Source organism: Hirundo rustica, chromosome 4 (assembly GCF_015227805.2).
Source record: "Hirundo rustica isolate bHirRus1 chromosome 4, bHirRus1.pri.v3, whole genome shotgun sequence".
In the NCBI taxonomy this organism is placed as follows: Eukaryota; Metazoa; Chordata; class Aves; order Passeriformes; family Hirundinidae; genus Hirundo; species Hirundo rustica.
The window spans coordinates 2,736,427-2,754,728 of NC_053453.1; the positions used below are offsets into that span (position 1 = coordinate 2,736,427).

The 18,302-nt window shown below is 40.8% G+C and overlaps 1 protein-coding gene across 3 annotated transcripts in view; it reads right to left on the reverse strand.

Moving 5' to 3' along the window:
- MKLN1 (muskelin 1) overlaps positions 1-18,302 on the reverse strand; it is a 93,643-nt gene that overhangs the window by 66,671 nt on the left and 8,670 nt on the right. For 2 of the 3 annotated variants that reach the window (XM_058420109.1, XM_040060983.2), the window contains exon 1: positions 5,116-5,256. Coding sequence is in view for 1 of the 3 variants with exons in the window: in XM_040060981.1 (XP_039916915.1) it covers positions 3,648-3,736; positions 5,116-5,258; positions 12,792-12,861 (302 nt within the window). In the remaining 2 variants the exon portion in view is untranslated. Of the gene's footprint in view, positions 1-3,647; positions 3,737-5,115; positions 5,259-12,791; positions 12,862-18,302 lie in introns of those variants that run through there. The other variant, XM_040060981.1, reaches the window with a different exon arrangement.

Consider the following 18,302-nt stretch of genomic DNA (forward strand, 5'->3'; position numbering starts at 1 on the left):
ACACTTCCCCAGGACTGCACAGGCAGAGAAAACTGATCTTTGTCAATTACTCCAAAGGAGCACGAAAAGAAACAAAGCTGAAAGTTGAGACCAGAATGTGATTTCTATTCCAGTTAGGCAAGTTGAAGTGTTCTGCTGGATCATTTCCCCATTTCTGAACTTCCTTCCTGACTCCCAGGAGACACCTTTACCCTTTCTTCTTCCCTCTCTTTGAGGCCTCCACAGGAATGCTCAGATCTTCAGAAAAATCTCCTTTTAGAGCACCCACAATCTGACTTATACCTGGAAAGAGAAGGCACTAAGTGCAGCATGGAAGCACTTTTTTCTGCACACCTTTGAGATGGAAATACACTACAATCAAAGGTGTTGAAAGCCTAAAGCTATGTAATTCCTCCACTTTTTACCATAAAGCCCCCACACCATGTTTTTTATTCCTGCAGGTACCACAGCAATCCATCTTAAAAGGTGTAACCGTTCAGAACAGTTGAATTGTCACTCCACAGAGAGAGAAGCTCAGCAGAGGAAAAAAAATTTTTTTTTTAAATCAATATTCTTCTGAGAAACAGAAGGTATTTGAGTCACTTAAACACTTCTTAATCTATACAATGATGGTTGTAGGGAGTACTTCTCAATAATAGCTATGCTTAGGCAAGGACTGCAACTCTATAGTAGAGAAGATAATAGCAAAAGCAATAAACATGGTAATTTTAAACACCTCTCTCAAACTAATTTCTGCGTCCCTCATCTACAGGCAGACATACAAACAGGCATGCTTGCAAAAATGAAAAAAATATCCATTTTAAAAAGTATCCCTCATTTTTGTTCCATCAAAGCTTAAAAATCTTGAAGCCCAGTTACCAAATCCCATGCTAGGAACAAACTGCAATGAGAATTACACCCGGCATTTTTCAACTTCTTTTGTGGCAATCAGTCTTTACACCTTCTGCTTTCAAGGACACAGCACAGAAAAATCTCTGCTGGGAGGAATCATGAGAACAGAGCCAGAAACAAAGCTCACAAACATGAAAAAGAATATTCTTCGATATTTTGTCCAGATAAGTATCTTCTTCCCTCTCTCCAGCTCTTTAATGAGGTGCTACATGAAATGTAAAAATTACCTGTCAAGTAGGTCAAAAGCCTGCACAACTGGGCATTTCAGTGCTCAGGAACTGAAGTTAAAGTAATTAAACTAAGAAGTGCAAGGCTTTTCTTGACAGAAGGAGAGAGGTTATTCTTTCTGTGTTTTATGAACCTCAAAATTCCTCTGATATGCTGGGCAATGAGGGGCTGGAGCACGAACTTTCCCCTCTTCCAGATATCCCCATGGCCCCTCCTGCCCGTGCCCCCATATAAACCCCACTGTTGTGTTATTGATAATGCTATTGTAGTTCCCTGTGATGATCTGTGGAATCATAAAGCCAATTCCTGATTCAAGTGCTGCAAACCCCCAAACCCAAACCTCACTGATAGCGGGATTTCGCCGTGTCAGTCCCCGAGAGTCCAAAAGGGCAGATTTTGGCCTCGATTCCTGGCACTGTTACCAGGAACACAGCACGGTGCTTGAAATTTAGAGTTACTTTGGCTAGCAGCTTGGAAATTTTAACAAACTCAAAACATTTTCAAGCTGTGAATCTGAAAAATAACAGAATTTCGTAACAGTGTTTTGCAGTTGTTTCACAGCAAAAAATGCTCTCACAACTTCATCAATAAAATGACACCAGCCATCAACCACAGGCTTCCATAGGTTTGGGTGAAAACATCATTTCCAGTTCTGTCTTAGCATAGGAAAGTCTTCTTCATGGAAGACAGCTTCAGGAAATGAAAGGCTATAGATAAAGGAAAACTCATCTCAAACCATAACCAGTGAGGAAGTGACAGCTCAATGCAAACCTAATCTTAATGTAGATAATAATGTTTATTCATGGAATGGTTTGGGTTGGAAGGGACCCGAAAGAGCATCCAACCTCATCCCCCTGCCATGGGCAGGAACACTTTCCACTATCCCAGGGGGCTCCAAGCCCTGTCCAGCCTGGCCTTGGACATTTACAGGGATCCAGGGGCAGCCACAGCTCCTCTGGGCACCCTGTGCCAGGGCCTCACCACCCTCACAATCAGGATTTTCCTCCCAATATCTAATCTAAATCTACCCTCCTTCAGATAAGGCTGTCTCCTCTTGTCCTATCACTACATGCCCTTGTGAGAAGTGCTACGTGAAGATTCCATCCCAGAAAACAAGGTACTCATGCAATTTCAGAGGAAAACATCTTGGTAGTAGAAATTAATCAGCATTTCACTTTCTTAACAAGTTTCAACTCATGGCTACACTTCATTTCATCAGAATACACTTTCCTGGAATACAATTTACACATCCAAAGAAGCAGCCAGAAATCTTTCCACAGGCCCCTTTAGTTCTCCAGGAACTACTTGCTGGTTTTTAGTCACTGAAAAATAATATTTTTCAAAAACTTAATGCTGGAAGCTTCAGAACAAAAAAATAGAGTTTTTAAAAATTCATTTAACTTCCCTGAAGTAGTCAATCTTTAACTTGATTCCTCTGCTACTCTTGAGGTTTCCTAAAGCCAAGCACTACAGTTGCTTCCAAATGTAGCAGCCAGAAACCAGCCCAGTGAACAACCAAATCCTCTGCTTCTCTAAGAACAGGAAACCCCACAAATGATTACTGTATTCCCAGCCTGAAGCTTTCAGTTCCTGACAAACATGAAGAGATTTAAGAAGAACACACTGGAGCAAAAGGCTCTGAGGGGAGCCCCTACACAGCCACTATCAACAGAGTCTTGGCAAAGGAATTACCCAACACATCAAACCACTCCTAAATTCATCTAAATTAGCCAACAGGATCTTATCTCATTTTTCAGCAACTACCTCCTTGCTCTATTTTTAACCTTAAACAGCTAGTTTAAACCCAGTCATTCTTGTACCTTCTCAGTAAGTAGGAAGGGAAAGATAAATTTACTGAGCAAGCTGAAAGGCTCCAAATCCTTGGATTACATCCAACAACTATAAGGCTCTTGTTCTCTCTGGCCTGCAGAAAGCAAGGAAGAGATATCCTCACCTGCTCCCATCACACATCCCAGTACCTGGCCTTTGGGAGCACCCCTCAGCCCCTGCCCCAGCCAAAGCAGAACATCAGGGGTAGAACCCTCCCCTGACCCAGAGGTGAGTGAGACATCATGGTAAGAGCAGCAAGGAGAGAACAAGGGAGGCTTCTGCTGTTGCTTTATGTGTTGAGAGCATGTTTGAGAACAAAACTTTTCAAGCTTTTTCAGACTCGAGGGCTGTCAATGCTGAAACTTTTACTGGTATTTACCTTAGTTATTTATTTAAAGCTCCATATAGCAATTCATAGGAAGACAGTAAGCAGCTTCTCCCGCAATTAGTTGACTCAACAGCTGTATTTCTGAAAATTGCTCTATTTTGCTTTCACTCCCCAGGATCTAAATTATGAAGCTACTATTTCTTATTAACAGGACTTCACTGTGTTCCAATCTAACCAGCCTAGAAGATGATGAAATGAAACAGCTATTGTGGATACTTTGCCTGAGTACAATGAACTCACAAGTGCCAAGACAGGCACAAGTATCAGAAGAGATTATTTTCTACTCAGAATGCTGAAAAAATGCATTTACCTATCTTAATGAATCGACAGGGGAACATCTGTTCATCAATTTTATGCTTCAAGGTGAATGTTTCTTTGTTATAATCATTCTTTAAGCCACTGTGGGAAAAAATAAATAAGGTTACTAAATCTTACCTTGTATTTTAGGACTAGCTAATAAATGCAATCTAGGTCACGCCTGAAACACGCAGCTCGTTTCACACCACTCTGAATCATCAGTACACGTGCTGGACCAAGGCCTGGGCTGCTCTCCACCTACCTGTGCCTCCCTGGGAGGCAGCACTGGGATTTTGGGAGGGAATTGGCTTTGGATCAGTTCTGCTCCTCTGCACCTGGAACCCTGAGACTTCAGCCCCTGATGTGCTGAACTGCACTCTTCCATTCTCAAGAGGGAGAGGGATCAGATCTCGAAGTTATCACCCTGACAAAGCACTTTGTGATTCATTTATGGGCATTGCTTTCTAAAAATATCAAATATTTAGTAAAATTTATCGAAAATCTTCAGTCCATTTTTACTGAAAATACCAGTACAGGTCCCAAAATGAGGATTTTTATTAAACTTCAGCAGAAGTGAAACGATATTAAATGCCAATAATTACTATGATACTAAAAGACCTCTTCCCCCACAATTTTAAGAGGAATAAAGGCAGGTTTCAAGACTGATCTATCTAAAGAGGGCAAAAGTGTGGGAAGGGTTGTAGATAGATTCTATATGGTCTTGAATGATACCTACAACACTTGTCCATGGCTACTCTGCTTGACTACAGGTGATGTACCCATACATACCCTGGAGATGCACTTCTCTTCTGCAGGCCTCCCAAAATACAACGGTTCTTGCTACTCTTTTCTCTTGTACTCCTAGATTTTAACTCTCTCTTTCTGAAACAGCATATTCCTTAAAAGGCCCTTGCAAATTTATATTAGCAACTGCTCAGAAGTTCTGGATAACCTGAACAGCCAAAAGGCTTTTTTTAGTCCCTATCAGTACAGCTCTACCAAATCAAACTAAACAAAGGAAAATGTAAGTTTCCATTTGCCTGTTCGATTTATTTACCCGTCTGAAAAAGGCAGAGCAGCTGACTAGTTCATATCTTTAAGGCTGCAATGACAGTTTTGACATGGGGAGGTTACTTGGGCTTTTAAAAGTTACTTCAAAGTCCCCTACACCTGGGAAATCATTCCTCCCATGCCTCAACACAGGGAAGGAAGGAACTGCAATCCAGCACTCAGTTCTCCCCAATCCCCAAGAGCTTGCTCTCCACAAACCCTCTGTGGTTAGAGCAGGATAAGGAAGGCTCCTGGAGCGAGCGTTGGGATTGCGGCTCTCTGACCTGACCACAAACACGAGGGCAGCCAATGGCAGGGTCACAACCACAGCTCTGCCCCTCTGCTGGCCGTGTGTCTGCTGGGGAGCCAAGGGGGAAGGGCATTTTGGTCCAGCCTTTACAATTCCCAGAGCTGAAGGAATCACGTCTTACCTGGATAAGAGATCTGTCATATTCTCCTCATTCATCCCACCAAAGACTTTAAACTTCTTTAAATTGCAGACATGTGTTTTCTCATATTTGCCAAATGTGATGCTCTGGACTATGGCAGGTCTTTCAAGCTTCAGAATCAAATACTGTGGAAGAGAAAACAGTGAGTTCGAATATTAAAGCCAAGGCTGCAAAACATACTAAGGGAGAAGCATTACAGCCTTCAAATACTCAGTTTTATACAAAGCCAGAGAACAAACGTGAAGATGAAACTTCCCCATTACATTATTTTTTTCATTTGACCATGGAATGAAGAAAAGGTTTTAAAAAAATATAATTTTAAAATCAGCTTACCTAAGAAAAAGATTTGGTTGAACTACTTATGTCTAACAATTCTATTCAGAGCTTACATACATTCCTTTAAGTTGAACGCAAGACTTCCTGAAACCTGGCAAATAGGATCAAACTACCGAGAGTGAAGATTCAAACGCCCACTACAGCCTGAAATGAAACCTAAACTGAATACACAATTAGATAAATACAGTATGTTCAACATGCTAAGAGAACATCAAATTACTTTTCCTCTCTGGGCTGACACTGTTTAACCACTGAACACAAAGTTTGGTGTGTGGCGAACACAGGAACCAACTGCTTATTAACCACCTCAAACAAAACAGAGCCACTTAATTGCAGGAAAGGAGCTCTAGACAGAAAATGATGAAAATGTTCTCCCTCGTGAACATTTGCTCCCCTCTCACACTGGGTGGACACAATCTGTGTATGACTAGTCAGATTATAGATACTCAGGCCACAGCTACCAGCTTCACCCAGCACTGGTGGAGGAAGAGATCTGTTGGCATTGAAATGGAAAAGCACTTGCACCATTCATCAGGGACCACTGAGTACCTTCCCCTACCAAACAGCTCTTGGGGGCAGTCTGGAGACACCCTGTTTTGCAGAATACATCGAGTTTTCTATCTGAAAACAATGTGTTTCGTGCTCTTCCCTGATTTCTCAGAATTAAGCAGTGCACCACAGAGGCAAAGCACAGAATGACAATTACTCATCGTGCTGGATTTTGTTACAAAACCCTGTCAACAGGACTCCAGCACAAGCAGATCAGCACGTTGTAGGACACCTCCCACCGCAGGCTCTGGTGGTGGCCCTGTCCTCCAAGCAGCAGCACTGCCAAGCCAAGACATGATGCCTGAGTTTTGGTCTTTCATCGACATCAAACAGAGTTATTCGCATGTGTGTGGCTGCTTTCTGTAGATTCTGAGAGGAGACTGAGTAGTATCTCCTATGCTAAACATCTTAGGATAGTATCTACTACTCTAGACAACTCCATCAGTAAGGCAATCTTAGCCTAGAAAGGTAACTTTTGGGAAAGCAGCAGAAAAAACTTGCTCATCCATCTCGTTCTCAGTCTTTTTATTTTTTGTCTCAGTCCTATAAAGCAAATAATTCTCAATCTAGGATCAGTACTGATATTGCTCTGGAGAGCACCAGGATAAAGGAATGAAAAATAAAGGTTTGACCTCAATGGCTGGTTCTTACTACATTTAAAAGCTTAGATTAAGAGAAATACTTGTACGTAGAGCAGTTACAGATGAGGATGCAGACTGGATAGGCACTCATAGCAGATTTACTGTCAAAGGTGATTCTAGCATCTCAATTTTTTTTTTCAAAATTAAGACAATAAACCAGTACCAATGCTGTGAGGGTACAACAGAAGAATGCTTTGGTGCTTTTCCAAACACTTTTCATGAAAAATTTCTACTTTTGTGAAGAACATCAACCACCTAAATGTCAGAACCGACCGTTTACGCAGCAGCAAGCCATGCTGATGTCTCAAAGTACTTCCCAAACTTCAGGGAAAAAACAACAACAACAACAAAAAACCCCACACACTAAAATTCTATAGAGAAAACTGATTTTCTAAAGCAGAAGAAAGAAAAGGATGAGCAAAGGGACTGTCCTTTAATAAGCAAGGCAGCACTTGATACATGGCACAGCCCGCTGCCAAAATTCCCATACAGAACAGACAGTACACAATGTCTAAGAACTCCTCCTACACCATCGTATCTTCCCTGCAGATTTCTCCCAAAGCTGGAAAAGTGAAGCCAGTACAACCAGTAATTGCAATCCTTAATCCTGCTGGAATTCCAAACCTAGTGCCTGGGCCATGAACACATACTTTCCCAAGCACCACACAAGATTTGCAGAAACTTGGCACAAACGTCATTCTGCATTATTCAATTCTTACCCTAAATTAAGGGAGAGAAAACCAGGACTGCAGTTAAATCCTTTATGCCTGGAAGGGAGCGAGGCACAGCAATTACTCCACATGGCCAGCAGTGATTTCTTAACCCTACAGATAGAGAGGGAACTCTGCCACCCTCCTTCCCGCTTCCACACATCCCACCACCTGCTGAGTCACGCAGATCTTACAGAAAATAGAAGCACAAAAGCTAAATTCAACCTTTTTTTGTGAATTATCTGCTGATTGATATGGAAACAAAGAACAGATATGCTATAAAACTCTGTGCCTTGATATGTGTTTTTCTGGTTTATAATGTATATGCACACGCATCAAACTGAAAGACTTTCAAACTAAAAGATAAATTTAGATTAGCTATTAGGAATAAATTCTTTACTGTGAGGGTGGTGAGATCCTGTGGACTCTTTATTCCTGGAAGGGTCCAAGGCCAGGTTGGACGAACTTAGAGCAACCCTGTCTAGTGAAAGGTGTCCCTGCTTGTTGCAGGAGGCTTGAAATGAGATATTTAAGGACCCTTCTAACCCAAACTATTCTGAAATTCTTTGATATATGTAAAAATACAAAGATGAACTTTTTAGTTTTTTATACAAACACACCACTGCCACTATGTGGGTACCAGCAATGAATCCCACTGATGTTGGAAAAACACTGCCTCAAGAGCTGCTAACACTGGCTGTATGGGTATTTTTGGACAGCTACCAGGATTTTAGCTGTGATAGACTATTCTCTAAAAGGTGACAGAAGTGTCTGTAGGATCAAGTGATTTATTCAACCTGGAGAGAACAAGTCTATGAGATTTCAGGCAAATACACCAAGACATTTGACACTTTTCCATTTTATTGCTGTGAGCAACATCAGTACATTAGATGTCCACGTATTCATGCAGTATTCCTAAAATTCAAACTATAACTGAAGTGGTTTTCCATCAGAACGTGGCACACAGATGCTAATTGGCATGAATGAACAAAAACCTCAGTCCAGTTGTTAGGCCTCAAATCACAACTCTAACAAAAAAGATGCTACAAAACACTAGAAGAGGAAAAATTCCAGTTTCTGATTCAATACATTTTTAAATAAATATGCACAAAGAGCAAAGTAAGTCACATATGGCACTTCAGCACCCCCCAATAAAAGCAAGTCCAGCCTTGGCACACTGGGAGATGCAGCAAATCCCAAACTTTTCTGAAGCTCTGGTCTGTGCTACCATTTGATGACAACCATGTGCAGGCTGCTGCATCACACAATGGAGTGTAAATTTTATTAACGTACTTCAAATTAATTCCTGATACAATCTACATAGCAGGATGGAAAACTAGTCTTTGCATCTTCAGATGCAAAACTGAAACCAACTGTTTGGACACCACCACTAACTTTATGCATATGACCTCCTACTGTACAAAATTCACACCTCCACAACACTGGAATGGGCTGCCCAGGGAGCAGGTGGCAGAGTCACCATCCCTGGAGATGTCCGTCCAAGACACAACAGGATGTGGCATTTAACTGCACCCTGGAACTAAAAAGGTGGTGATTGGTCAAAGGTTGGACTCCGATCTCAGAGGTCTATTCTCACTGAATTGATTCTGTGACCAAATATGCTGAACCAGATTCCAAACTGCACTAAACAAGCTGCCTGTACAATTAGAATCACACTGACATTTATCAGTTTCCTTCTCTTTAACCAGTTCTGTTCAAGCATTTTTTTTTTTAATTAGGGCAACAGTGAAACTTGTATTGCATGTAAAAATAAAACCCACAAAATAACAAATTAAAAAGGGCTGCCCTTGTCCACAACACAAACATCTCGATTGCTCTTGCAATTAAGTTGGTGGCTAAATAAAAATCTATGAATTTGTTCTACATGTTATTAATCAAGCCACTCAGGGGAATTAAATGCTCTGCACAGTCTTCCACGTCAGACCATCACTGGAATCATCAGGATGAGCTTTCTGACAGGGCCGTGGTCTTCAGCATCACCAGCCTCATTGCTTCACACTTCCAATGTAAGCTGAGAATGGCATTAAAAATAGAACCGTCAGCCCTCTCCTGCCTGAATAGGTTACTACATAACAGGTTTGTTATTAAATATATAATTTCTGGGTCATCTATTTCAAGACTGAAGAAAGATATCTAGTTTAATAAACAGAAAAACAGCTGTCAGATATATTTCCTTTCACTGGCACTCATTCATAACCAACTGGTGGCTTTCATGGCCACGAGAATTATTTTAACTCTACCATATCCACAAAGCCAGGAACACCCTTTACTAAATATAGTCACGTGGCAGCATTTCAAGTGTCTTCACTTCCACTTTCATTTTCTCTCTCATTTTAAAAAGGTTTGGTATGGACTTTAGCACATTTATTGCATTTTCACATTGAGCGACTGAATGCATTTTGATGTTTTTACCTATGTTCTTCTGATTCATGCTCTGAAAGAAGAGGTACCTGGAAAGATTTTATTTCACTCAATGAGGGAAGGGAATAAACCAATGTTTAGAGACTCACTCACATTTTTACCTTGAAGCCAGCACAGCATCATCACCTCAGCAGGGAATTGCTAAACACTGGCATTAAGGTGAAGCACTAGGGAGACAAATACGACTGATCAGGGCTGCGCAGAGCTTATTAAAATAACTCACATTGAGCACACTGGACATCAGTCCTCGTGTTGTGCCTTAGCCCTGGTTTCAGCTAATAAAGCTGGGAACAAGGAGAGCTTTATTTCCCTGAGTTTTCGTTTGCTTCCTGTCCGGACCATTATGGCCACCCACACACTTGAGCAAGTGCGTCACCGCAGGAGTGACCAGTTTTTAACTGAAGAGCTGCCAACACAACACCCATAAAACACTTTCCAGCTTCACTTTCTGTAGGATCCACGATGTTTATTCCAGAGATTAAATGTCACGTGTATAAATCAACACTTTTTGGAATGTGAACTATTCAATTTGATTTTTCCCCAAATTGTCTCCTCACCGTACTTATAATTCAGTCATCCACTGTTTCAACAAAAGTTTTCCAAGCTAAGATTCTGCTGTAAGAACTTCAGCTGCTGGGAAAAAAACCCAAGGAAGCAAAACACCTATATAAATGTTTATCCTGCATTTAATTTGGCAGTCTTTCAATGGACAGGGTGCAAGAACTATTTTGATCAAAATGCAACCAAACCTGGAGTTCTTTCATCTGTCAAGTATGAGACAACACAAATGGGAACTGCTTCCATATACACATAACAAAAACTGCACTCTTTGTACACAGGACTCTTCTGCAGAGTTTTAATTCCCTACTTTTTCCTGCTAATTTTTCAACAGAGAAATTAAACCATAAAAAATGTTTTACATGAATGATTAAACAGTCAGATTAGAAACATGAGAATTAGCTGCAGTATATAGTACTTTATATAGTATAAAGGCATTGCAAATACATAGTTTCTCTTACTCTGTGCTCAGGATTTGGCTTGTTGACTCAAGAGAAACTACACAGTACTTTATATTCTCATCATTAGATAGAAAGACTCAAGAAAGAGGATCCAGCAACATGGTCTTTCCCAGTCAGGCAGCCAGGTTTTCTGTTAGTTTCTTTAAGTAATAGAATAAAACTCAAATACTATATTGCCCATCTCAGTTGCCACATGAGGACTTTTTTGCAAGCCAGGCCTTAATTCTGGATACCTAATATGTGTCTTGATATGTGACACACAGGTAGATAATGCCAGTGTTAATTCACCTCTCTCCTAGCAAGAAGTTATGGTTAAATGCCTTGCTTAACATGCAGAGCAGCACCCAGCTCTCCAGGGTTGGAGTGAAGTAATTCTGCAACAGCATCTCCATTCAGGTCACAACTCACACACATGAAATTTTTGGAAGATATCTCTTTAACAAGCTCGTGTGGTTTTTACAGAAGTCTGCCACTCTAATTAATCCCTGCTTAATCTACATGTCTGAGTGTAAACTGCATCGCTCCTTGTCAGCCTTAAGTATATATTGGGAATATTCTAAAGCATCCACTTTAGGAGATGTGCTTCCATTCCAGAATCAGATTTATAAAAGTACTGAATGTTCAGGATGGCTCAGAAAATCAAAGAGTGAATTTAAGCAACAACTAAGAACACATCTCAGATGAAAAACTCAGTCCAAAGACACACCATGAGCCAACTCCATCCTGGGAACAAAAGCACCCCAAGAAAAGCATGTCCTTCCTGCATGAAAGAAAGTAAAGGATGGCACAGGCTGGGATACAATCCATGCTCAATACCCATTACTCTGCAATCCATAGTTCCTAGATAGACTGAACTGCTTCAGGCTATGGATTAAAATCCTACATTGTTTATCAAAATATAAATAAGTAAAATAATCAAATTCAAAGAACAGTAGATGCACAGAGGCATCAAAATGACCAATATCAGTCTTCACAATCAGATTTAAGGAACATGTTAATGGAATATAAAGGATACCTTTCCTTCTCCTCTAAAAAACCCAAAAACCTTATTTTACAAGGACATAGAAGGATTGACCAGAAAATCCAGGTGAAAGCTCTCCAGCTGCAGCAGATGACCTGCTGCTCTAGGGAGCCATCAGTGCAGACTCTGGATTTTTAACACAATTCCAAGACAAAGCAGCAAGATTTACCTGGAGAAAAATCCTGTGAGATTTCACTCAAGAGGAATATTTGGATTAAATAAGTAGATAAGCAGAACTTTGTGTGAGAGAGACACTGTGCAAGTTATTCTGCTGTGTATCAGTGCTTTAAACAAAGAATTGAAAACAAGCAGCCTGAGAGACATAGAAGCCATATCAGAGTAATAAGGTACAGATCCAACACAGAGGGAAGGATAACGTTCACTGGAGGGAAAAAAAAAAACGGGAAAAAACATATTCTGGATAATCTAACAGCCTTAATAATAGTGAGAAAGCGAGTCAGACGCTAAAATCAATACAAATCTTATTTTAATGAGGTGCTTAACCAGCAGAAGCGGTGACATTCGTGTCTCTAACCAGAGGCCACATTTCTGAACGTGCTGTAAGGAGAAACAAACACCAGCTCCTTAGATCAGGGATTCAAGGCCAAGAACCTACAACAGCCTCCAGTAGTGCTGACAAAGGGGGACCTGCATGCCTCATTAGCAGCTTAATCTCACCATAAGGTTTGATTATTTCCAGCACAGCCATGATTGCCAAGGAGGAAACCTGAAACTTCCCCCGCAATGAAGCACTTCTAGAAGGATCACAAATTGCTAGAAATGTAAATATCTCATGTACCAACCACCTGCATTTTACTCAGAGAAGGAAGCCTATAAATATGTCAATGTCAATAGCAGCAGCCCACATTTAAAATAAAAATCCCAGTGTATATTAAATTGTACAACAGAGCTATAGAGCAGCACAGATACAGAAGCTTACCTGGGGAGGATAATTGCTTTCTGAAGACCATCTTGAGGATTGATCATTCGGCCTATCCACCAAGATATTCCTAAGAAAAGAGAAGCCAAAAGTAATTTAAATAACAGCAGCATATTTTTCATCTCCAATAAATGTGTTGTACATTCAGATCAGCAATATTTTTGTGCAACTACTTAAAACATTAGGTACAAACTCAGGTTCTCCACATTCTTTATTAAAGACTTTCTACACTGCTATTTTACAGGACCCATCAAAATACGCCTTCAAGCTTTGCGGTTGAGAAACGGAGCTCCAAGCTGCAAAATAAAAAAAAATCCAATTGTGAAATAAATGTAAAACAGATGAATTTATATAGGCCTAAATCTGTAGTGAAGTGGAAAAAAATGCACTTACACACCTCAGTAGGGTAAGAACTTTTCAATCAGGTTAAAATGATGAGCAGTTGGAGGGTTAGTAAGCCAAAAACTCTCCTTTAGTAGACAGGCAATACTGGAAGGGAGAGAGAGGGCTGCTAACCTACTTAAGCTTTCCTGGAGGTGGTAGAGAGATGACCACACAAGTCATGCCAGATTTTAACAAGTATTTTTCATGAGCTACAAGCCCAGAAGAACACACAAAAAAGCAGAACTTCAACTCTTCAACCAGCAAAACTGAGATGCTTTCTTCACTTTGAAATAGTACAATATTTAGGCATTTGATAAATTCAAAATAGTTATTTTTTGGCTAAAACGAAACAGATTAATCATGACAGTTACATGACACATCTGCTTTCTCTTCTATAACCATGCAGTAAATCTCACGTCCCAGATAAAACTAAAAAAACAAACCTGAAAATCCCTAAAATATATATAATTATTGGCAAGGTGACAATGCACCACCTGCTGGACAGGGCCTGCGAGCTCCACCACTTCCAACTAAAGAACTCGTCAGCTCCTAAAACTTACGTAAAAAGAAGGAAACAGTCATCAAAAGGCTTCTGCCATCTCCATCTGCTGTGTAGGAGGAAAAGAACACGAGCATCTGGATTACTACAAAGGGCTGGAGGAAAAAGCTCTCCAATGAAAGCTCTGAAGGGAAAGAGGTTAAGTCAGAGGTTGAGCATTACCAGACAGAAATTAGCTGGCTCTTTCCACACCAGGCAGCCCAAAATCACCGCAGTAGCAACGGTATCCAGGCGGTCCCATGATGAGACAAGGGACACGGCCAGGAGCCACACCAGGGTGGCCTCTTAAATCTGAACACTTTTGAGAGCTGGCCAAGTGGCTGTGTCTATCCATAGGCTTGGAGAACACCTCCGGATTTTCACACAGCACAGGAATAAAACTGAAGTTCCCCCTCCCTTCATCTGATTCCCATCATAGCACGGCATCTATTTACACAGCGATGCCAGCACCGATCCAGCTCTGTGGTTGCTTTATGCACCCATCCCCACTTGGGAAAACGCAATGGAAAACGGCACTGCCCTCTGCTCCAGCCCCATGAAACATAAAAACATGGCTCTACATAATTCAACATCCAGCTAAGAACATCATCTGCAGTGCAAAGAGGCTCAATTCCAAGAGAAAACCTGGCCCTGTCTTTAATTACAACTGGGACAAAACAAATGGATCTAAGCAAAGGGAAGAATTTGGGAACTGAGACACAAATTTCTAATAAAAGCTTCCAGTCTGAAAGCTAAGTCACCACTAGAAACCACAAGACACTTGCTTTTGAGAAGAATCACCTGCAGTCTCCTGTACCATGCCACAGGCAAGACATGATATTTAATAAATTCTTAACACCTCTTAGGAGAGAAAAAAAAATGCTAAACCTATAGATACATATCTTATATTAAATACTTTAGGAATACAAACTAGATAATGCTGTATGGCTTTTCTCCTTTATGGAACTTTATCCTAATCCTGGAACACAAGACAAGTTACCCTATGGAATAAATTTTATTTATGATTCCATTACATTTGTTTAAACATTTGACAATAAACTCTTCATATGCTGAGCAACACTCACAGTAATTGGCACTGCTGCATGGTCAGATAATGCCCAGCTGGAAAGAGGCATTTTGTACCTGGGACAGATCCCAAATCTCATATTTTTAGAAGTAGATTTGTTTGCTTCTCCAGGTCAAAGATCAGTTTGCCACAACCAAGGAAGATCTCAATCAGTACAGCTAGACAAGATAAAAATCGTTCCACAGAGAGAGAAAAGGGACAAAATAAAAGCTAAAAAGAAAGGTGAAAGATACAGATACCACTACCAATAGAGTTAAAAATGTTTAAGATACATGGGTTATTAATTTATTAAGATTAAACAAACATTGAAGACAGAAGTCCACGTGTACAAAGTCAATTCACCATAACAGTTTAGGAAAATTTACGGACTTGGAGGAATTCCAGCATTGCCATAGCTGTGAGGCAATAAGAAACAAACAAATGCACGTCCTAACAGCAGACGCCTTTTTCCGTGTAAAGCCCTTTTTCTGGACATCATAAAACTCCTACACAGTACCCGGAGGGAGGCTTTGCAGATATGACACTTAGATTAAAATCTGAGAAACTTTAGAAATGAAAATTCCATTAACACAACGACTTTCCATGTAATTTTCACAAGACATTAAAAAAAAAAAAAAAAAAAAAAAAAAAAGGAGGTATTTGTAAGCCCTCGAGCTACCACAAGTACCAATGGTTTTACGCAAGCTTTTCCTGCGAAAAAAGCAACCCATGAAATGTGGTTTGAGATAACTTCTCATCATCAGCTGTGGATACAAGATCAAGTCAAGCAAGAATCTACAGCACTGCCAAAGGGACCACACCCCACCCACTCGCAAAGGATCCTCCCCCTCCCTACACCAGCAGCTATAATAAAGGTTCGCATAAATAACTTCTTTCATCAGATCAGTTCTCCGTTTCAGCTCATACCAGCTCCAACACAAACTGAGACTAAAAGATGAGCAGCTGGATTGGGACAAGGGGTTCTCACTGGAGTGAACTCTCAATCGCCCCTTTCCAATGGAAAGAAACTACTAAAAAAAATGACGCGGCACCTCTGCTATGAGAAGCAAAGCAGGAGGGGCCATTTTATTAACATCACAGGCAATTCCAGAGGCAGCCCTGCTGTGCCTCATTTCCTAACCTGGCTGCCTGCACAGCTAAGCCTTACTGTAAGCATTCCCACTGCTTAGAGTGGATGGCTCCATGCAGAAAGCTCTTGGCAGAGCACGGTGCAAGTTTCTTTTTATTACCCGTGCAGACACTGGTCTCACAACTGCTGGAAGGAGATAATTTTTCCTTTTACCAGCCCAGAAACCGTCATATCCTTTGTGCCAACTGTTGGCTGATCTCTGCTGGAATGACAGAGATGTCCCCATGCCTAGGGACTTCTCTGTGCAGAGTTCTGTGGGTTCAGGCACAACAATCACCAAGGGAGGGTTTTGCTTTGGTCTTGGTGGGGAAGGGAAAAATAAGATGATGCTGCAAATTAGGTTTAAGGTTGCTATAATTTGCATCTAAACTAAATATTTTCATGGAGCTGCTATTAGGGAAATCCATGACTTTAGGAACAAGTCTTTAAGAATAAACAAATCCCAAACACTCTCTTTGCTTGGCACATTCACATGGCTCTTCAGAGAGCAGCTGTGCAGGAAAGGGCACAGGCTTTACTAAGAGAGGACTTGGAACTCAGACTCTCTCCTTCAAAACCACTGAGCTATCATGCCATTACACTGCAAAAAGGCACTTGGAGTGCTAGGAAAACACAGACTGGCTGGAAATGGACTAAATACTTGCTCCAGCGCTGTCCACGTGATGATTCTTTCAGTTTTTCCTACAACCATCCCAAAAGAGATTGGGAAGAATACAGCAACTGGAATACATGGACTAGAATTTCCATTAAGTCCACTGGAAGACGCGGTGGACCAAACCATTCCAAACATGCAGAAGCCTCAGAGCAGCCAGCAGAAAGTATCCACGGAAATAATCCTGTCCAGCCTAGACACTGGAATGTACACACAACCTTAACCAAGAAAAACGGGAAAAAAAAGTACTTACCACCTAAAAACCCAATGGATCTGGAAAGAACTAGAGTTGTTTTTTTTCGCCGCCTGCAACTCCTATAACTCACTACAAGCCTGGTTTGGAACCACCTGTCTACAATGTTTGAAAACCTGCACGTACCTATGGCTGTTCCTAAAGCAAGTCAAAAAACACTTTTTTAGATTCTGCTACAGTTACTTTCTTTCTCACTGGAAAAGTTCTCTGCTCAGAGTGGCAGAAGGATGTAAAGACATTAAAACATCTTGATTGAAACACAGTAAAAACAGGAAGTTATTATGCAGATCCATTCTGGAAAAAAAGTGGGGGGTTTGGGGGCTGCTTTTTTACAAGGATTTCTTAACCTCTTGCATAGCAAAACAAAGTTTGAGTAGAACATGTACAGAAGTGCAGCTTTAAATATAATAAATATAATAATGTCAAGAGATAGGCCAACTTGCTTGTCAATTTTGCTTCATCTCCTCAGCAGTCTCACACTGTTATCCAGTATATTATAAACCTATTTCTTTCAAAACTAAAATAGCTTAGTAAACACAGCACTACATAGATACACTGAAGAATTCAGAAATCTTACAGAAATATATTCATCAGACCACAGCTGACTATACTGGACAACAAACCTGGCATTACTTAGCTCTGGCCTAGAAACAGCCCAATTAAAATCAGGTTCTCAATGAAAAGTTTACTTTTGTTTTTTGATCTGCCTATCAAAACTGCCAGACCAACCAAACTGCTTCTTAAATGCCAAATGATGCTATCGCAGACATTTCCAGTAAGGCGGGTTAGGAAGTACTTTTCTTTTTACTCCCCTCATCCAGTTATGACTTTTAAACGAGACTTTTTTGACTCATCAGTTCTTCCCTGAGACATGACAGGAACTGAATAGTATCAATAGTGACTAAAACTCCAGCAGTGTAGCACAGAAAGCTACAGAATTCAGGGGTTGGGAAAGCCCTAAGATCTCCAAGTCCAACCATTAAACCAGCACTGCCAAGGCCACCACTAAACGCTCCCAGGTGCCACATCCCTGTGTCTTTAAAACCCCTCCAGGAATGGTGACTCCACCACTGCTCTGAGCAGCTGTGCCAGGGCTGGACAACCCTTCTGGTGAAGAATCCCTTCCTGATATCCAATCTAACCCTCCCCTGGCACAACCTGAGGTCATTTCCAAGTTATCAGAGCCCGGTAAATAACTTCTATTCCAGTGACACTCAACAACTCTAAATCGCAGATTAAACTTTTGACTGTATCACTGAGAGATTCAAATCCTTGGTGGCAAGAGCTCCCAGCTCCAGGCTGGGAATATCAGTGTTAGCACAGAGGAAAAACAAACAGGAGAAGAAAATAAAGTCAGGTTTATTTACTTATGTTGGTACTCAGAGTAACTTCACACATCACAGATGATTACCAGCCTAATTGTCCCAACATTTAGGGATTATAGTTTAGATGCAATTTCATTGCTAAG